The following is a 22,500-nucleotide window of genomic DNA, read 5'->3' as shown; positions in this document are numbered from 1 at the left end:
AAAATTGTCAGCAAATTTCTGGAAATTACCAACATAAAATCAGTCATTTTTAAAAATCGCAAAAAAAATAAATAAAAAGTGAACAACTACGGAGTCTGTAAATCGTCCGTTGCAGCATATCAGCAAATCACTTCTAATCTGGCATAAAAACCTGCATTCTAGAATGAAAATGTTAATCAAGTTCATTTAACTTGGTTTTGTGCATAAGCAGAGGAAATCAGCGCGCAAGCAAAGAGATTCGCATGCTTGTAGGCTATAACATAAATGCTAATGCGATCTCGAATGCGAACGCCACAGGTAGTTGGTAGATCTGTGTGAAAAAGGCCTGCCACCACAGCTGGAAAAAATCCTAGAGGAAACACTGTTTAACAATGGAAGACCAAGTTGTTGCGGGTGGTGTGGCTTTGCTCTACTTATCCATTATGGGTCCATATATCTGAATGAAGTCGTTATAGCTAAAATAAGATTCCCGCTTTTTTTAAAGAAAAAAAATATATATAACATTAATGCACATCAGTAACTCACCGGTAACTTTTTTTAATGTTCGTCCATGTAAGAAAACATCGTAAAATAACTGGAAATCTGGCGACCACAGTAATCAAACCCTTGGGAACAACTGTGGTCAAAACCACAGGAAAAGTTCACAGGACAGTGTTCTCTGGACTCCTCTCAAGTGGTGGATTTTAACATTCCGATTGGTTGCTGCTGAACCGTGTCACAGCTCATTTCCATTAAGTTGACTTGATTTCAACTCTCCTCAACACCCACACTGGCGAAGACATGCCGCACTGAATGTGAAAATGAATGACTTCCGGCTACTTTGACGCTCTTGCCGCTTTCAGTGTGAAAGCAGTTAGTGAGATCACTAAATCACTTAATCACCTTTATTAATTTGGTGCTTTAAACAGTGCAGAATTTTTCAAAACAATAACAGACTCAAGGCAAACATTCTCAAATGATATGGTCTACAACTTTTTCACTCACTGTACAGTATGTGCAGATGAGTATATGCATGTGTGTGTGTTATATATGGCACTACATACTACTCCCATTCATCCACATAAACACACAGTAGTCATGTCACCTGTGTACGTAGCGCTGCTGATGGATGGAGTGGATGGCGAGAACCATCTCCGCCACGTAGAACTTGGCCATGTCCTCCGGTAGCCGGTCCTCAAATTTACTAAGCAGCGTCAGCAGGTCACCGCCAACGTAATAATCCATCACCAAGTACTGCAGGAGGAGACATTATCATCTCTTATCACACAACACCATTCAATTACACAAACACTGACTCAGCACTTCATAATATCAAACGCAAGACATCAAAGAGCAGTGTGATTGCAATATATTTATCATTAAACCACATGGGACGCATTGTGCCGTGACCTCCTTACTACTGTGTTAGAGGGCTGTGCTATCAGAAGCTGCGAAACAAAAAAAGCCTCTCTGATAAACATTTTCATCATAGTTAGTTTATCCATTTCCATGATCATAATTTATAAACGTTTAATAATTAAATGCATTATTATATGATAATAATCTACATTTAATTTCTGATGTATGCAGTTTGTTATGTATTGTAATGTGTATTTATATAGCACATGTATTGTGTATGGCAATACACCCAAAGCACTTCAAAATCATGAGGGGGAGGGGGTCTCTCCACACCACCACCAGTTTGCAGCATCCACTTGGATAATGTGACGGCTGCCACAGAACAACAGTGCCAGTGCGCACTACATCCACACACCAGCTATTGGTGGAGTGGAGAGACAGTGAGACAGTCAATTCAGTGAATCGTAGTTTTGGCGAATGATCTCGATTGTTGCTTCTTATTAAATAATTGACTGTCATTAATAATATTACTATTAAAATAACAGCCTAATTATAAACAGACTTATAATATTACAGGCTAGCTTATCTTTAATACACACATTAGTGGTAGAGATAATTAACTAAAACTACTAAAAACTATTTCAGTTAATTAAAATAATGCTTTAATAAAACCCGACATAAGAGCACTTGCATTGTCAACTCACTGTAATAAAAATGTAAATTTTAAAATAGAAACTTAATAAAAAATAAAGCATATCACAGGGCTCGAAATAACGAGAGTTTTGGTCACATTTGCGCCCGAAATTTTACCTATGCAACCTCAAAATATATTTGGGAGCATTTGTGCAAGTGCATAAAATTGCTACTGTGTGACCAATTTTTACAACAAAATGTTCACCGCATGTGCAGATTTAGGAGACATTCACGTAGAATGCATATTTGCACCTAAGCGCCAAACAGCATTTAGGAATGATTGAAAGCAGTTGACATGTCAACTTGCTGCAATCAACAAATCTTGTAATGCTTGCCCCGCCATTCAAGCTCTTCTGATTGGCCCACTGCTCTTGAACTACACGCAAACGGATTGGTTAATATCAGCTGTCAATCACTCAGTCAATGCCTTCCTTTAGATGACAAAGAGCTACAGCTGCAAAAATATGAGGTCTGATAAGAGAATGAAAATAACACAGACAGACTTCGTTTTAGAAACCAACTAAAGTTACAAGCACATGCAGATGTTTTTTATTTGCTAGTTTTGATTCCAAATGCAACAAATCTGTTAATATTGAACTTGTAGTAGCAGTGCACATAATTCTTGGTGGTTGCGACCAAATTTTTGCTGGTGCGACTAAATTTTTGACCAAGCAAAAAGGTTAATTTCGAGCCCTGTATCATTTAAAATTTTAAATTAAAAATAAATTTTAAAAAATAAATGTTATTATATGTTATACCTTTGGAAAACTAATTTAAACAACAAATTCCAATTGTGAACACTATTTAGCATGTGTGAATTGGGACACAGCATGTGTATAAATCTAAAAGGACTGCCTCGATATAAAAATTTATTGAAAGGCAGCTAATGTTCAGTTAAATTCTATGCAAATAAGTGTATGTAGGGACAGATGCACACCAGGAAGTTGTCATCCTGAAAAGCATAATGAAGGGTAGTGATCCACTGGCAGTCTCCATTCACCAGGACGTTCCTCTCTTCCCGAAAACATGCCGTCTGCACAAGAAACAAAGAGACAAATTAGGTTAAAACCATTTTTTTCAATAGCACTTGAAATATTAGATACATTGTGAACTTTTTAGGCTACTACAACATCGACGACTGGAATGTTTTTAGAGAGTAACAATATATTGCTTACTCATCTGTGATTTTTACCTCAGCTCAACTTAATTTCTAAATTACTTTCAAACAACCACAATGGGTACCAAAGTGCTGTACATAAAACGCAAAATACATGCAAACAAGCAAACAGCCCCAATTCATGCTCACAACACATGATTAAAAGCTAAAGAAAATAAGTGTTTTTAGTGACCTGAAATACTTTAAACTCTGACCACATGTACAGTAATCTAGAAGATTTTTTCAACACATCTCAAATAACTGATTTATTTTATCTTTGCCATGATGACAGTACAGAATATTTTACTAAATACTTTTCAAGACACTTCTATATAGCTTAAAGTGACATTTAAAGGCTTAATTATGTGAACTAGGCAGGTTAGGGTAATTAGGCAAGTTATTGTATAATGATGATTTGTTCTGTAGACTATCAAAAAAAAATTGCTTAAAGGGGCTAATAATTTTGTCCTTAAAATGTTTTTTTTTTTTAATTAAAGCTTTTATTCTAGCTGAAATAAAACAAATAAGACTTTCTCCAGAAGAAAAAAATATTATCAGACATACCGTGACAATTTCCTTGCTCTGTTAAACATATTTAAAATAAATATTTGAAAAAGAAAAAAATAATAATTCAAAGGGGGGCTAATAATTCTGACTTCAATTGTATATCCATGCATGATATACAATGGCCAGAAAGTGTTAATTTTGGTATTTGTGATGCAGCAGTCTAGAGACTGCTGTGTACACTATGATTGCATATCAAATTTGCTTTAATGTGTGATAGGACTAAATAACCTAATATTTTCTCAATTTAAATAAGTAGCGGCTTAGACCTGGAAACATTATGTCATATGTCACTACTTAACAAGCGGATATACTAAAGGTGAAAACCCCCTAAATATATAATAAAAAATGGAAAAACACAAAACTTTCATCCTGCTTTACTGCACATGCATTAAGATCTTAGACGCTTTGACCTGCGTCATTTCCGTTTGCTGTTTATTTACTTTACAGCTCTTCGAATGGTTTCAGCAATATGTTGAGCTCTGACATTTTTAATTGAACTAACAGTGAGTTGGAGTTGCTGCTGCAAGTAGCATAGGAGTATAAAGTTGCAAATTCAAGTGAGAATATTTACTGGGAGACGTGCCAAAACAACAGCTCTGGGTAAACTATCTGTGTCCTTTGACTAAAACCAATCTGGAGCATGTACAAACTGAGGCTACATTTACACAACAACCACGTAGGCAAAAACGAGAAAGGTTCTACGCTTGTATTTTAAAAAAGTTACACATTACACATGCGCTGTTTTTTGTATGACAGGTCAATAATTGGTGCGGTCACCTTTTTACAAATGGCTGGTGTTTATGTATAATTTGCTTTGTGTGCAAAATGCCTCATCTGCTGTTCGTTATTATGTGAAGTAAATCCACACTTTGCTGATGAAGAACATTTAAGCATCATCTATACTACCACATTGTGGTGCCATTGTTGTGTGTTTGTTTGCACTTGCCTTTAATCAACACCTACCTAAATGTGCATGACGTCATTGTTTTCTCTCATTTTCAGGTGCTCACACGGACACAAAAACATCACAAAAATGCAGTTGTCATGTAAATGAACAACCAAAACAGAAAACGATGGCTGACAACGTTGTGTAAACGGCCCTTGACATTAATCTTTAATAATGCTGTCAAAATTAAGTGCATCCAAAACAACTGATGTACAGCAGGGTTTCCCACTCTTTTTAAGAAATCATTTTTCAGGACATTTGCAGGAGCTTTTTTCAGGTAATTCATGATGGAAGTTTGTCACAAACAGTCAAACTCATTAGTTTGACTTAGTACTAAATCAGTAACTACCTATATGTGTTACCAAAGAAGCCCGTGAGAATTATTTAAAGTCTGAATGTTAAATGAAGTGGAATAAAAACTGCATTGTGGAGAGGCAGTGGTGAACGATATCATTAATCTAGTTTTTTTTTTTATTGTTTTTTTTGCTTGACCGCTACAGTTTTAAATGAATAATACACTGTTTTTCAATATTGTTTTAAAGTGTCATGAAAGCCCCCTTTTTCAGTTTAAGTCTACCTCAGATTTTTTTCAAAAAATGCTTCATGATGGGCGTGGAGCACTATGAGAAGAGGGAGGAGTGGGCGTGGCTGGCAGAGCAGGGAAAAAGAAGTGCTTTTGTGAGTTGGCTCACCAGCTCAAGATAAAAAATAAATTAAAAAAATCAGATACAAAATGTGAGGAGACCCATGATTTTATAGTTTACAAAGTTAAAATGCAAAGAAATAAACAATAGGTAATTTAATGCTGTGGCATCTACAATAGGCTATTTGTAATTTCATATAATATATAACCACAATTTGTTATATCATTATAAAGATACTCATGTTTAAACACTATAAATGAGGAAGGCGTCTCTCCTTCTGAATCCCCAGGCCTGAATGCAGACACAGTGGACAGCAGTGCTACAGGTTTCTTCCAACCATTAGCCCTGCCGGTAATACGAAAGATTTTAAACATGTGCGAACATGGCAGCACGGATATAGGTGATGTGTCTGAATGGTAACAAACTCAACTGATAAAAGACAAAAAATCTGCCATTCTCCAGTTCTCGTACAACTCTCCTGACAAAAATGCTTGCTGCAAACCAGCAGCATTGCTGTAAACCATGCAACAAACCCTGTGGATCATGGAAATAAACACATATGACCCTTCCTGAACAGCTAAATACTGCATGCCACACACCGTCTCACAACTTGGCAGGCCTGTGGTCTGTCATTAGAATGCACCATAGACAAAGCACATGCTCTCATGAATAATTAAGAAGCAGGGTCTTCTCATAGGATAAGAAAAGTCTGCTATGAATAATAATGAAAACCAACACGTCGTCACTCCACTAGCAGATTCGCGACACGTCACCGATTTTGATCCCACCCCGATAATTATTTTAAACCCGGAAGATAAAATTAGCTGACAAAAGCTCCAAATGATCCATTTTTCCCCACAATTATAGCTGACAGGTGCTTACGTTGTCTTAACTGATGCTCAACACACACAAATCTGTTAAAATCTCAAACAAAGTACTACAGGTGTCTTGAACCTTTAATTAATCAGTATCGTATTAACTTTTTGAAAGTAAGCTAATAAAATATCTGAAATTTTCAAAAAAAAAATTTATTCATGCAAAATATGGTTGTTATCAGCATCCTAGAAAATATTGAGATATCTACTGCACAAAAGTTTTCTTTTTTTTTTTTTATAAAAAGAAGGATTATTTCCAGGACATTTGGTCATTTTGTCCAATTCCAGGTCGTTTCCATAACTGGAAAAAGGTTTTCCAGGACGGAACCCTGACTGTAGAATGCCGTACACCATTTTAGCTAAATTAGTCACATGACTAAAAAGAAGTTTTTTTAAAAAGAAAATTTTTTGAAAGCTGTGACTAAACTGTGAACAAATAGCGTTTTCATAAAGAAACATTTTTTTGCCTGTTTCTTCTTTGTGTCTTTTTTAATTTAAATGTCCTTTATCTTTAATTCTGCAGCCCTAGATTTTAGGGATCAAGAGTATTTGTTAACTCATTCAATAAATTAACCTCAATCCACCTGCACTGATATTGTGAATCACTTTAATATTATTTCAGATGTTAGTCTCAGATCTTCTCTGTTTGAACTGGGACTCTGGATATGCGAGGTGGAATAAAACGAGAGCAGTGAAGCTCAAAGAGGATTACTGACAAGCCCAAGTGACAAAAGTTCTCCTGACGTGCCTGTGGGAAGCCCGTGGGCACTGTCAAGACTGATCGGGATGAATCTGGGGCAAGAAAGATTAGGAGTAGAAAAGAAAATGACCTTGCGCTCTTATAGATATGACTAGAGTGGTTTGACAGAATATAGATCAAATAAAAGAATTTAAAAAAAAAAAGATTAAACACTATTCACACTAAAAATCGATGCACCGCAATGCAGACGCGGACAATTTAGTATTGGTTCATTAATAATCATAACTGGTTATTAAGTACTGACTGTTTTATCTCATATGCGTTATGATACAGTAGCTTACTATGGCGAGGGTGAGTAATTTTATGTTCCAACTAAAAAAGCAGACAACTGTGCACAATTATAGTCTTTCACTGACACTGAAGTTACAGTAGAACCCAGGAGCTACTATCTCACTGCTAAGCGCAGAGCGTGTCTGTAGGGCGAGTTTTCTCCACTGCGTCTGTAATGGATCAGCTGTTATACTATAGCCACGGCAGTCTAACATTTTCTGCGTCACTCATCAGTGAACAGCGCCTGACCTTTAGAGCAAATCGCAGCCTTTTCTGTTGAGCGAGTGAACACAATGATCCACCACATGCACTTAAGAACTCAAGAACACTCAAAAAGCAAGTGGGATAATATTTACATTTGTTTATTTGCTATAAATGCTCATGTTGTTCTGTGCATGTACTTGAACTTTGTTAGATAGATTCAAAAAGAGTGTTTTCTTTGAGCAGGTAAAATAAAGGTACCGTTCATATATCCGAATGCTTGTGTTAAGGGACAAAAATGTATAACAAACAATATAAAGGCCTAAATATAAATATATTAATAAATTATACATTTTAATACAACAATTCTTGTGTTGTGATGTAAAATCTAAAATTGTGGATGGAAAGCATTGTCAATGCACTATGATGCACAGATATATCAAACTGAACCGAATCGATGGCATGATAATCATAATCGAAACAAGAGACCAGTGTATTTTCACACCTCTACAAAATGACGTATCCTTGCCTAGTGATTGTGTGTTTTCTTTCCAAACATGAGCATTAATATTGTATTCATACTCCTTTAAAATAGAGTTGTGAATATCTTTGAATACCTTCACACAAGTGTACTTCATCAGCAGAAGTCAACTGTTTTGTAGTTTATCCATGTATGTTTGCTTTTGTTTTATCTTTATGTTGTGTATACACAGTACGTTCATGTACTGAAACTAAAATTGAAATCATGAAAAACATTTTCATTATTTCAAATAAAACATGTGAAATCTAATTTCAATATTGCTTAAAATAACACATATTCTTTCAGTTTATTTGACTGTGTTTTTTTTCCTTATGAATTTAATAAGAAATTGAAAGAAACAATATAATTTCAATAAACTGTCAAAATTTCCATCTTGCCGCTTAAAAACTCTTGGTGTCAGCCCAGAGTGGAGTTAACGCGACTTTGGTTGCCAGATTAAAGAACTGCTCAGCATTTCTTCAATTCATTTTTAGGAAATAAAAAATTGACTTTAGTAATATTATGTATCACACATCTTAAGCACGCACTGTAAAAAATGTATGACAAAAAGTCAAGACAACAAACATTTTTATGTTGCTTTAACTTATTTTAATAAGTTAATAAAATTTAAAATAATTTCTTAACTTCTATAAAGTTTCACGTAATTTTTTTAGTCCGTTTGCTTGATGTAAGTTAAGATGACTAGAAAAGTTGATTTGATTCAACTAAAAAGGCAGCAGTATTTTTTTTTTACAGTGCACACAAATCATTTAGATTTAGCAAAAATCAGACATGACACTAAAGTAAACTTTTGCTATAGTGAAGATCTCAAGTACTAAATAGGAAAGATTCATTCAATCAGTGTGTGTGATAAAAATTATGAACTGGCTTTGGGTTCGGTGAATCATTTTCACACTCAGTCATTTGTTTGTAATTCAGACACCATGACTGACTGACACAAATGTGTCAACGACAAAAAAGGCTAATATTTTAGTTGCACCCTGAAAGACAATAAACAATGACGAGCCATGAGCAGAATCATCTTTACCTCAGCCCTTTTCAGCATCTCCCACTTGTTAAGGATCTTCATGGCGTAAACCCGCTCCGTGTGCTTCATCTTCACCACAGCAACCTAGACAGACGAGAAGAACAATTAACCACCACATGCATACAAACAAATTAAATCTCAGCATGATTCAGAGACCATGGGGAATTTGACCTTTTTTTTTATTATTTTGCTCATTTATTCATCATATGCACTCGTGGCCCACTTATGCCAAACGCCCACGGGACAGAAGCTCTCTGAATGAGAAGCTTTTGATCTCTGATGCCTCTAAAAATCATAAGAGGAAAAGCTGAGGCTTCAGACAGATGATGTTTTGCCTAAAAAGCGAAACAGCGCTCATCAACTGGCTAATGCAGACCACAGTGCACCAACAAAAATGCCAAGGGTAACCGAGGTCTTCCCTTCAGGGGGAGTGAGTCAGTGTTAGGACAGAGACCGTTTGGAGGAGTGTCCTGTTGGAGGTTATTCATGTGGGATGGGGAGGGCAAATATGGAGGAGACGGTTATAATGAAGTGAGCCATCATGATATTGCCGAGTCTGACTGACATAAGAAAACAACTCACTGGATACCAAAAATCACAAACAACAGGAGCAGTTCATGACGCATGATGAAAGTATAAAATGTGTGTTCAAATCATGACTTTTAATTTCATTAAGCATTAATCATGCACGTTTTGCTACCTGAAACAAAGACATTTTGCAATATTCTTGTAAACTTACCAAATTATTATGAGTTAATGTCACGTCAGCAAAAAATGGCTATGTTCATGAGGAAAAACTGTTCAAATTTGTGGCGTAGTATCATTTCAATACAATATTTACAATCATTTTAAAAATTACTTTACAAAAAATACTTACAAATAAGCTTAAATTATTGAAAAAAATAATATAGTTTATTATTTCAAATAACACTTAAAACACTTAATTAATTCATACACATTAATTTTCAATCGCTTTTCTGGGGCCGGGTGGCAGGGGCAGCTGTCTTAGGAGAGAACCCTAGACACTTCCTCCAGCTCCTCTGGGGGGATCCAGAGACGTTCCCAGGCCATCTAAGAGACATAGTCCCTCTAGCAAGTCCAGGGTCTTCCCCGAGGCCTCCTTCCGTTGAGACATCCCTGGAACACCTTCCTAGGTAAGCGTCCAGGAGGCATTAGAAAAAGATGCCCGAGCCACCTCAGCTGACTTCTTTCGCTTCTCACCCCATCTATAAGGGTGCACCTTGCCACTCGGCAAAGAAAACCCATTTTGGTCACTTGCATCTGAGATCTTGTCCTTTCGGTCATGACACAAAGCTCATGACCATAGGTGAGAGTAGGAACGTATATTGACCGGTAAATCGAAAGCTTTGCCTTTCGGCTCAGCTCCTTTACCACAACGGGCCGGTACATCGACCACATTACTGCTGCTGCTGCACCAATCTGCCTGTCAATCTCACATTCCATCCTTCCCTCACTTGTGAACAAAACCCCAAGATACTTTAACTCCTCCACCTGGTTTAAGGACTTTTCTCCAACCTTGAGATAGAAAACCACCCTTTTTCCAGTGGAGCACCGTAGCCTCGGACTAGGAGGTGCTGATTCTCATCCCAGCCGCTTCACCCTCTGCAGCAAACCACCCCAGTGCATGCTGAAGGTCCATGTTGAATAAAGCCAACAGAACAACATCGTCTGCAAATAACAGAGATGAAATCCTGTGGTCCCCGAAAGGTATTCCCTCTAGCCCAAGTCTGTGCTCCATAAAAATGATGAACAGAATTGGTGACAAAGGGCTGATCTGCCGGAAACCAACATGCACTGGAAACAAGTCTGATTATTGCCGGCAATGCAAACCAAACTCCTACTCTCTTCATAAAGAAACAAGTCATCCCCTAAAAGAGTGCCTCTGACACCTTACTCCCAGAGCACCCTCCACAGAATTCCACGAGGAACCTTCTCCAAGTCCACAAAACACATGTGGACTGGTTGGACATACTCTCATGAACCCTCAAGCACCCTGGTCAGGGTATAGAGCTGGGCCAGTGTACCACGGCCTGGATGAAAACCGCATTGTTCCGCCTGAACCCTAGGTTCAACCATCAGCTGGATCCTTCTTTCCAGTACCCTGGCATAGACTTTCCCAGGGAGGCTGAGGAGTGTGATCCCCCTATAGCTGGTGCTCTGGGCCCCCTTCTTAAAAATGGGAACCATCACCCCAGTTGCCCAGTCCATATCGCATGGAGGTCGGGAACAGTACATCTGGACTGGGCAACACTTAAAAATGTCTATTAATTTTGGGAAATAAAAACGAAAACTTATGTTATTTGAAAAGTATCTCATGTTAGCATCCCCTTACTGACCATACAACACAAAATAAAAACAAAAAGCACCAAATTAAAAAGGAAAAAAACGAGTTGTATGCTAGAACCTCCTATATCTGTCATGAACTAGTCATCAGAGTCAGTCCTCTGGGAAGAACACACCAAAATTATGACATTCTACACTTGTAATACTTCATTCTGCAGCAGCTGACACATACGCAACATTAAAAAAATCCAAAGTAATCAGCCTTACTGATGCTAATCTTTGAATCATGCCTGTACCATGCATACCTGTATATAAATCCGAAGCATGTGCAGCAAAAAATAAAAGTTAAGAAACCTACGTCAACGTCTGAAATTAAAGCAAACCTTTGACATGACTCCTAACAGAGTCTATATTAAAGGTTATATTTTAACGAAATATTCTTGTCTAGAATGAGAAAATTATGGAGAAAACAGTTAATCACAACAAAATTACTTTAACTGGGTTTTCACAGCACGCACGCACGCACACCTCATCTTAAACATTTAAATAGAGCTTTTTTGATGTTCAGCAAGCATGAAAGCCCTTAAAATTGAAAACTGGAGCTGTTTGCTATAAATACAAATATCTCATTGAGATTTAAGTGTTTCCCCCTGACTCTCAAACATAACTCGAGCTATGTATGACCTTTGTTATCCTCCTATCTTCTGTCCACTGGCTACTTGTGACCGTCCAGTCGGCTAATGTTAAGTGGAGTCATGAATTTTCCCTGTACTTTGCCTCTCTGCTCGGGACACATCACATGATGTGTGTTTACCCTCAGCAGAGGACCAGCGCGCCCCCTCACGTGGACCCTCTCCGCATACCTGCCCACATCGCAATGTGCTGCTTCAGCAAAGAACACACAGCAAACTGTAGCTCTGTGTTCTAAGAGCAAAAAATTATGAGCCCTGCTGCTGTTTTCCGCTTTGGAGCCCCTTTGATGTCCTCTAGAGCGTGTTTGCGCATGAATCAAAGTATTCGAAAGATACACTTTGACGACAAACTCAAACAGAGGGCTTAATCGCACATGTTTCTTATCTGTAAGGCTGATAACTGACCTCATTACAAAAACAAACCAAAACCCCCCCCAATTCCTCCTCCCTCTGTGTCTCCCGTCCTCTTTCTCTCTCTCCTTTTTTAGACACGCGGCTTCCACAAATGCAGTCGGCTTGACCAGATTGGAAATGCAGGAGGTGTGAGGAGAAAGAGAGAGAGTGAGAGAGGTGGTGACCAAAGTGGACATCAAAATGTGATTGTTACCAATATGCTTGCGTCCGAGGGAGAGATCATGTGCTTAAAAAGTGAGGTTTAGAGGGATCAAGGGTCAGAGTGGACTGATTGATTGTGATGCAAGGATGAGTATAGTGCTGGTGCTAGGCAACTGTGCTAAACTGAGATTATGGAAGGGGTTTCATCACTCTGAAAACTTAACATTTTAAAATTGGCTTTGGGCCTCACTGCACAATGCAGAGTGTGAAAGAGGACTCGACTCTTAGAAATCTGTCAAACTAAGTCAGTGTCAAGTCAATTCAGATCACCATTTACCAAATCAATATATAGACATTTCCTAGCAGTTTCGTCGTTTTTCTGCTGTTAAAGTTCAAACTTTTATGAAATTCTTTCTATTATTGAACAAATAAACAAGATATTCAAGAATCTTGGGGAAAAAAATGCAGCAATTGATATCCAAAAAAGTAACAAAAAAAAAAGGAAGTCAGTGGCTTTTATTTTATAACATAGCTCAGTATATTTTCTTTGCATTCAACAGAACTAAAAGGAGAGTAAATGATCAATGTTAATTTGAGTGAACTAGACTTTTAAGGTTTTAAAACGCAGTTCTCCACTGTATGTAATTATGTTTGCTGCCAATCGAATGTCCAGGCTATGCATGTTCGCTTTCGTGTGAATACGCGAGTTTAGCGTTTACACCTATCCTTCAGGTCCGAATGGCATTGGAGGTTAACTTTTGTGACAATGTGGTTGATGTTTGATGCTGACATTCTGGGACCACACTACCAATCGTTTGTCAGTGTAGAGTTTAAGAAGCTGTCTGAACTACAATGGCAAGTTCTCTGGGCTTTGTAAACAGGTCTCTGTGAGGACAGATATCTCTTTCGAGAGGCTAGTGTGACAGAATTTTGATTTTGTTTGTGATCATTACTATTGTCTAGTTAGTTCTCTTAGAGATGAGATGCATTTGCTTGTGAAATCGCAGCTAACAAATGTACACTACCTGACCAAAGTCTTGTCACCAATCAAAGTTTTAGGAACAACAAATAATAACTTGAATTCTAGTTGATCACTTGGTATCAAACGTGGCTTAAATGAAAGGCAAAGGCCTCTAAATTATGCTTATTTTACCAAAATAAAATATGATTACGCCTTGATTTTTAATTAGGACAATAAGGTCTGATATTTCTTAGACAAAAGTCTTGTCACTTAACAGAAATAATGTACAGTATAGAATATAAAGTCATGCTGCAGTGGAAAAAGAATGAATATTGTGTATGACTCCCATGAGCTGCATCCATACATCTCTGCAATGACTCCAATAACTTACTAATAAAGTCATCTGGAATCGCAAAGAAAGCGCTCTTGCAGGACTCCCAGAGTTCATCAAGATTCTTTGGATTCATCTTTAATGCCTCCTCCATCTTACCCCCGACAAGCTCAATAATGTTCATGTCTGGGGAGTGGGCTGGCCAACCCTGGAGCACCTTGACCTTCTATGCTTTCAGGAACTTTAATGTGGAGGCTGAAGTATGAGTAGGAGCGCTATACTGCTGAAGAATTTGTCTTTCTCCTGTGGTTTGTAATGTAATGGGCAGCACAAATGTCTTGATACCTCAGGCTGTTGATGTTGTCATCCACTCTGCAGATCTCTTGTCCGCCCCCATACTGAATGTAACCCCAAACCATGATTTTTCCTTCACTAAACTTGACTGATTTCTCTGAGAATCTTGGGTCCATGCAGGTTCCAACAGGTCTTCTGCAGTATTGTGATGATTAGGATGCAGTTTAGCAGATGATTCATTGAAAAATCTACCTTCTGCCACCTTTCCAAATTATCAACTAGAAGTCAAGTTATTATTTGTTGCTCTTACAACTGGGATCGACGACAAGACTTTTGTCAGGTAGTGTACATTCTGAGTGGACATCCTGGGAAGGTTGTAAAGGCGATCAAGTTATGCAACACACACTTACCACCCTCAGGTCGTTCACTAGGTTCACTAGGTTTAGGAGAGTGTAGAGCTGTAATCAGGTCTGAAAAGTTAAGCCGACAGGGTCTGAGCCTGACAGAATTCGACACGAGCCCGACATTTTGATTGCTTTTTAGTAGCTCAAACCTGTTTACAGCCCGACATTATTCAAATGTATGCTTACAAAATTCCCCACACCTCAGACTTTGCTGTTTTCCTGTTCCATGTTTTTAATTTTCACATTTTTCTCACATTAATCAAAATGCTCATTTACCACGCAAGTCCGAGCCCATGTTAAAGTTAAATAAATTAAGCCCAAACCCGGGTCCCATTTGGTTAAGACATTCTGTTGAAGAGGTTTCTTTTCATTTTCTTTTGATAATCAGTTTAATAACAGTTAGTGGGGACCTTTATCACAGAGACCTGTGAAAACAAGGAAATGTGGAATGTGGAAACAAGGAAAGGAAATGCTCTTAAATAAATACCTTTATATCCACCAAGTTTCAAGAAAATTTAATTACTAGGCTCTTGGAGATAAATGACAGCCCTCTTGTTGTTATATACCAGATTTCACTTTGGAAAAACCAAATGCCAAATAATAACCCTTTTCCAGACTTCGGGGGACACCAGAAGCCCTGCAATAACAAAATGCTGGAGTTCTGCCAGGGAAATGCCTAAACGTTGTACTAGGAGCAGCGCGTGGGTCTGCAGATCTGCAGTTGGCAAACAATCTTAATTATGTCAGTGCACCTTCAGAGAACTGAAGCTGCCGTCTTCTCTAAATCAATATTAAGGACAGGGCCTGGCGTATACTTTGACCTAATCATTCACTTGATGAGTGATTCACTGTGCTAACTCAATACGGCAGATAAAGAGATCAACGCTCATCCTCAACACGTACAGCCCTGACTCTGTAAAGGCATTACAGTGCGGGTTTTGTCTGCCCTATAGTGACTCACTGTGACATTATGTAAAAAATGTCCGCTTCAATCTAGTTCTCCTTGATTCCCCTCCCTGTTCCATGTTTTTCTTGTTTTATTCAACAGAATAATTATTCAGAGTATGTCTCAGGTGAGGCAAAAAGGAGTGCCATCGATGTGTCAACCACTAAACCTCTACCACAAAAAGCCAGACATTCAAGCTCCAAAAAACTGCTTTCAAAGTCAGTCTGAGGATGCAACAACTGAACATTTCGGTAATTGATTAATCTGATATTTATTCCTCAAACTAATAGGTTTTGGTAGGTTTTAACTGATTATTCAGCTTCAGAAAATTGATAAATTATTGTAACTAAGAAATACAATCGTTTTAGCTTTTAGCCTAACTTAATCTCTTTTAAGTCAAATAGAAGTAATTGATTGAAGAGTAAATGATTTTTTAATAATTTAAAAAACAATGTCAATAGTTAGGAACGATTTATGAATTATATGGCTAGAGAGCTTTATTAAAAAATCTCCAGACCACTAGCATTCTCAAATCTCAGCATCATCGTCTTGCTGATCACATATTTGTATTAGCTAAAGCATCACATTTAGACTTTTAAAAGAAATATTTTTATTTTCAACATTCACAATGTTACACACAACCTTTGAATTGTTCTTGGTTTATTCTTATCGTGGTTTCATTCATTCACTCATTCATTCATTTTCCTTTGGCAAAGCCCGGGTCGCCACGGCGAAATGAACCATCAACTTATCCAACACCCATACATACTCACATTCACACTTATACAGCACGACCAATTTAGTTTATTAAATTTACCTATACCGCATGTCTTTGGACTATGGGGGAAACCCACGCGAACACGGGGAGAACATGCAAACTTCACAAAGACATGCCAGCTGACCCAGTGGGGACTCAAACCAGTGACCTTCTTGCTGTGAGATGACACTGAGCCACGGCATCCTCCTTATATTGTGGTCTATTTACATAATTGTACGTTAATAAAACATGCATAAAAATACACCTGTTGTGTATCAAGTACTGGCAACAACAAAACATTTTTGGTCTAAATTTGACAGGATCAGACTAGGGTTGTCACGATACTGGAATTCGATACCAATCGGTACAGAGTTTTTAAAAATGTCCATTTCTCGTAAACATTTGAGCGCTGTGGAGCACATTCTTTAATAGCGCTGATTTGCCATTGTGTTCACGTGCTCAACAGAAATTATTGTGATTGGTCGTGAAGGTCATCGGTTCACCGAACTCACCGCTGTTTACTGAGTGTAATCACAGATACAGGGACACTGGAGCGTTTTAAAGCCACGATTCATCAGCGGATCACTCGTATGTCAGCTTATAGACAAACCAGCTGATTAATGTGACTTTGAAACACTCCAGTGTCCTTGTATCTGTGGTTATACTCAGTAAAAAACGATGCGTTTGGTGAACTGATGACCTTTATGGCCAATTACAGTAATTTCTGTTGAGCACATGAACACAACGGCAAATCAGCACCGTTTAAGAAAGTGCTTCACAGTGCTTACATGCTTGTGGGAAATGGAGGTTTATGAAATTTCAGTATTGATTGATATCGAATTCCAGTATCATGACAACACTAGATCAGCCAAATATTTTATATTGGTTCATCCCTAGAGATTAAATATCAGAGTAGCAGTAAGGAATAAAAATCAACATAGGATGACAACTTAAATCTAAGTAGAAACTGTGAAAAAAAAAAACACAGAATTTTATTTATTGGAGGAGATAATTAACTTAGAGAAGTTTGGTAAAAATAACTAAAGGGTCACGAAACACATTTTTTGAGCTGTTGACAGTCATATGTGTCCCACGCTGCTAAAAACACTATTAGGACACAAATATTTCACAAAAAAAGTGTTTTTTTGTGTTATTTCAAACAAATTCATTCTTCCGGTTTGAAACAAATTTTTTAAGCTGCGTCACGGCCATGAGATCCTTGTGTTTATTCCAGCTTGGAGAGTGGATGTCTGTACCTGAGAGTACTTTGTGACGTCTCTGAGTGTGCAGCATTATTTCATGAGAAAGACTTGGTTCAAACCAATCAGCGCGCTCTATTGTGTATGCGGTGCAACTTCATTAATATGCATGATGGCTTTAAAGACAAGTAGAAGAAGAATTGTTTGGAGACACAGGTCGCCAGTGTTTCGTTTATTAATGTGCTGCAACTAAGGTTAGTGCCACCTGCAAACTAAGAGGCTAGATTAATTATACTGACACTGTAAACATTTATTTTCTTGCACAACTCTGTGTTCGCTATAAAGAAAAAACATAAAATGCTTGTCGTAATCACAATTCTAAAATGCAATATGATGATTTAAATGATGTGTATGCTTTCGGTTTTATTTTCACTGCTAAGTGCTGTTCATACTTCGTGTGCGGCTCTCAAACGATCACTCTGTGCCACAAACTGAATATTATTTACAACTTTATTACCTGTTTTTAACAGCCTATGCAGGTTCTGTTCACTAAAGTAGACACGCACGCATCTATCATTAAGTAAGGTGCGCGCCCTCTCTCTCTGTGGTAACGGCTCAGTCAGCAGCTCACGTCACGTGTGATTTCCCGGCCGTGAATACATCATTATATAAAGACAAAAATGCCATTTTTGGGTAAATTATACTTTATAAATATGGTATGTGACTCTTTCAACATCATTTGGAGGTGTCCATGTCGCTGAGCAATGTATGTGAAACAATGAAAAGACTCATGCAGCTGCCTTTGCTCTCCTGAACTTGAAAATATGATTGACAGAATCGTAGAAATGCTGGATTAAGATCGTCGAATTGAGATCGCAATCTTTTTTCGATTAATTGTGCAGCTCTACTCTACAGATTTGGTAAATACGCGATCAGTGGTCTTTGTTTATTCAGATGGCAACATTAGTTAGTATCGTCAGCAGTACTCTTTCAGTGTTTAAAGACAGACCTTAGTCAAAATGATTTAGTTACTAAGTTTACAGTACGTTATTGCCACTACAATATGATGGGCTGAAAGATCCACTGTAAATCAATCTGCACTGTAAGCAATCTGGCTTTAAGAAAGGCCACTCAACTGAGACTGCCCTGCTCTCGGTCGTGGAGGATCTCAGACTGGCTAAAGCAGACTCTAAATCATCTGTCCTCATCTTGCTGGATTTATCAGCTGCTTTTGACACTGTAAACCACCAGATCCTGCTATCTACGCTTGAGTCACTTGGCGTTGCAGGCACTGTTATTCAATGGTTCAGTTCCTACCTCTCGGACAGATCATTCAGGGTGTCGTGGAGGGGAGAAGTGTCCAACCTACAGCATCTAAACACTGGGGTGCCTCAGGGCTCTGTTCTTGGGCCACTTCTCTTCTCTATCTACACGGCATCTTTAGGAACAGTCATCCAGAAACATGGTTTTTCCTACCACTGCTATGCTGATGACACCCAGCTATACCTCTCTTTTCACCCTGACGATCCCTCGGTTCCAGCTCGCATTTCAGCCTGCCTGTCAGACATTTCACACTGGATGAAAGATCATCATCTCCAGCTTAACCTCACGAAAACGGAAATGCTTGAAGTTTCTGCCAACCCGAGTCTTCACCATAACTTTTCAATCCAGATGGACGGAGCAACCATCACTGCATCCAAAATGGTAAAAAGCCTTGGAGTAACAATTGATGACCAACTAAACTTCTCTGACCACATTTCTAGAACTGCTCGATCTTGCAGATTCGCACTCTACAACATCAGAAAGGTCCGACCCTTCCTATCTGAACATACAGCTCAACTCATTGTTCAAGCTCTTGTTCTCTCCAAACTGGACTATTGCAACTCTCTGCTAGCCGGGCTACCAGCTAGTTCTATCAAACCTCTTCAGCTGCTTCAGAACGCTGCAGCACGAGTGGTCTTTGATGAACCCAAAAGAGCACATGTCACTCCGCTACTCACCCGTTTGCACTGGCTGCCAGTTGCTGCTCGCATCAAATTCAAAGCTCTGATGTTTGCTTACAAAGTGACCTCTAGCTTGGCTCCTTCATATCTGCTCTCACTTCTGCAGATATATGTGCCCTCCAGAAACTTGCGTTCTGTGAATGAACGTCGCCTCGTTGTTCCATCCCAAAGAGGGAAGAAATCACTTTCCCGAACTCTCACATTCAATCTGCCCAGTTGGTGGAATGAACTCCCCAACTACATCAGAACAGCAGAGTCACTTGCTGTCTTCAAGAAACGACTAAAAACGCAACTGTTTAGTCTCCACTTTCCTTCCTAATCTGCAACTGCCTCTCTGCTATACCACTAACTGTGCCCTCTCTCTCTCTCTCTCAAAAAAAAAAAAAACAACAAAAAAAAACAAACAAAAAAAAACAATTTTTTACTAATGCTTTGCTTCTTAGACTTTACACACCTGAAACTTGTCTATAGCACTTGTTCACTGCTGCTCTTATAGTTGTGTGAATTGCTTCCTTGTCCTCATTTGTAAGTCGCTTTGGATAAAAGCGTCTGCTAAATGACTAAATGTAAATGTAAATGCTGCTCTCTGAATGTAAACATGTAAACACAGCAATCAAACTATTATCATCGTGTAGGATTTTCGCCGCATTTTGTGACAGGATAGTCTATACACACGACTTTCTGACGCTACCTATCGAGTGCATCTACGTTACCAAGAAATGCGGAGGTTTATCTCTCCTATATGCCGTGCAGTATCAAACATTCCATTAAAACAACACTCTACCAGCAGTTACTCCAATATCTCGTTTGTCACGGGGGGCATGCATGAAATGATCCTGAATGAAAATGAAAGTGCCAAACTGTATTTAAAGTCGACAAATTAAAGAATTTGGCAAATAATTTGATTACTGATGTCCATGTAAACGTAGTCACTGTCTTTCTCCCCTACGTCTGTACTTGTTTTGCCTCTGTGAACATCAGCGCGTGCTCAAACTGACACTCACCTTTTCATGCAAATCCTTCCCTCTATCACCACTCGACACTCTAAACAAACTACCTAAAAGCTGGACTCTTTTGGACTTCCTTACTTTTTCCAAACTAGAGGTCTGAAAACACCCTGCTGAGACGGAGGTTTCGTGGTCCTTTAAAGACAAGTCATACCAGAATTATCAGAAAAATGCATTATATTCAGATAGGATCAAAAAAAATGTTAAAGTAAAAATAAAAAATAAAAATAATAATAATAATAATAATAATAAACATGAATGAACCATTTAAAATAATAATCAATAATATGCACTGATTGAGATAAAATAATTGTTATTTTATGCCAATTTTAAGAGCTACTGTATCACTATGAATAAATTTGAAGTATTATACAGACCTTTTAACGATAAATTTATGGTGATTCTACAGATAACTGAAATATCTCAAGCTTGATTGACTGTCCTGTTCTGACAAAAATTGTGCTTTTTGTTTTTACTAAGTACTCAAAATCACTCACTTTTATTGTGTGAAAAAGAGCAGCCTGAACATACTTCAAAGCATCTTTTTTGTAAAAGAAAGATGATGATCAAGCTTGCAACTGCATTAACCAGAAAACTATTTAGCAATCAGCATTTTTGAGTGAACTATTCCTTTAAGCAGTCTTAAATTCCAGGCCAATTCCATCAATCATAAACAGGAAATGCAAGAGATTTATCTGGAAGTACATCCTGTAACGTTAGAGCCAAAGGAAACGCCTGGGAGAGGGAACAAAACAGCAACACCGTGCTCAGACATGAGCCCAAGCTCTCTGAAGCCGACACAAGCTGCAGCACTGGCTAACAATAGCCCGGCTCGATGATAACAGAAAGACTGCAAAACCCCCCAAAGATTTGAGTCATCATGAGATCCATGTGACTCCCCCCCAAAAATGTGTTTAAAATAAAAAAAACACCCAAGGAAGGGTTATTGAGGTCTTGGTGGCTAAGAAAGAGACAATGAACAGCATGAATTACAAGCGGAGTGCATTGCTATTTTTACGAAAGTCTCTCCTTAGAGACAGTTCTGGTTTCCTAAGCCTTTCCTGGAAGCTGCACCGTCCTGCCCTGCTTCCTGTGCCACCGCTGCCATTCCTGACAGGAAACTACGGTGAGGAGGATTCTCTTGTAAAGAGTGGTAGATGAACACTTCATCTGTATGGCCTCTTCCCTGCCTCTTGTCATCAACTGGAGACATTAAGCATTAAGTGAAACCAACTCAAAACCGTATGATATACGGGAAAGTGAGCACAGGAAATTTAGGCGTAGTTTGAAATGACCTCAGATCAAGCAGATCTTTCCCAAAAAATAAAGTGTTATTCAGACTCTGAATCAGGCACTGAGACATCCTATATTATTTTAAGAGAAGTTAACTTGAATTAATGTGATTTCCAACGGAAGTGAGTCAAAATACAACACCCATACATGCAAGCTGTAATAATGACACAGCAAAAAATGTAAGACAGCTAAATGGTCCTCTCCTAACTAGGAAAATATTTGATAATGACCACAAGATACTGTTTCAACTTTTAGTGTAACTATTGTGTAGCAACATTTACAATTATTTCAAATTACAAACAACTATTCAAATAACACACGGTGTCACAAATACTTCACCAGAAAGATGGAGGCTGTAGCTTGACTTTTAAAAAAAAGTGTCCCGAGTTGTTTTGCTGCTTTTTTCCTTCCATGATTTCTTGATTCGAAGATTTATTTGCCAAGTCATGGACAATGTGGCTTTTGGCAGAAATTTCACTATTGAAACTTGTCCAAATGAATAAGAAATTTGTAAATGTCTGGAACCCATGTCTGGAAGCATAATATGCTTCAGTATTAGGGCTGCACGAACATTTGATATATTACATTAATATATAATTTTTTTTTTATTCTGTGATATATGTTGCGATATGAATGCAAGATAAGCTAAATAACTATTTGGAAAGAATTGATCATTTTATATTGATTGGGATGATTCTTTAGGGAAGTGTATAATATAAAATAAACTATCTACAAG

The 22,500-nt window shown here is 38.1% G+C and overlaps 1 protein-coding gene across 2 annotated transcripts in view; it reads right to left on the bottom strand.

Annotated features, from left to right (window-relative positions):
- The window catches only part of cdc42bpb (CDC42 binding protein kinase beta (DMPK-like)), a 131,023-nt gene that overhangs the window by 71,865 nt on the left and 36,658 nt on the right, over positions 1-22,500 (bottom strand). For both annotated transcript variants that reach the window (XM_056481374.1, XM_056481375.1), the window contains exons 3-5: positions 9,019-9,102; positions 2,969-3,064; positions 1,085-1,233 (exon numbers count right to left, since the gene is read on the bottom strand). In XM_056481374.1, coding sequence (XP_056337349.1) covers positions 1,085-1,233; positions 2,969-3,064; positions 9,019-9,102 — 329 coding nt within the window. The remainder of the gene's footprint in view (positions 1-1,084; positions 1,234-2,968; positions 3,065-9,018; positions 9,103-22,500) is intronic.

This window comes from Danio aesculapii, chromosome 20, assembly GCF_903798145.1.
Source record: "Danio aesculapii chromosome 20, fDanAes4.1, whole genome shotgun sequence".
Taxonomy (NCBI): Eukaryota; Metazoa; Chordata; class Actinopteri; order Cypriniformes; family Danionidae; genus Danio; species Danio aesculapii.
The sequence above is the reverse complement of the archived record's forward strand: the minus strand, read 5'-3'. Positions and strand labels throughout refer to the sequence as shown.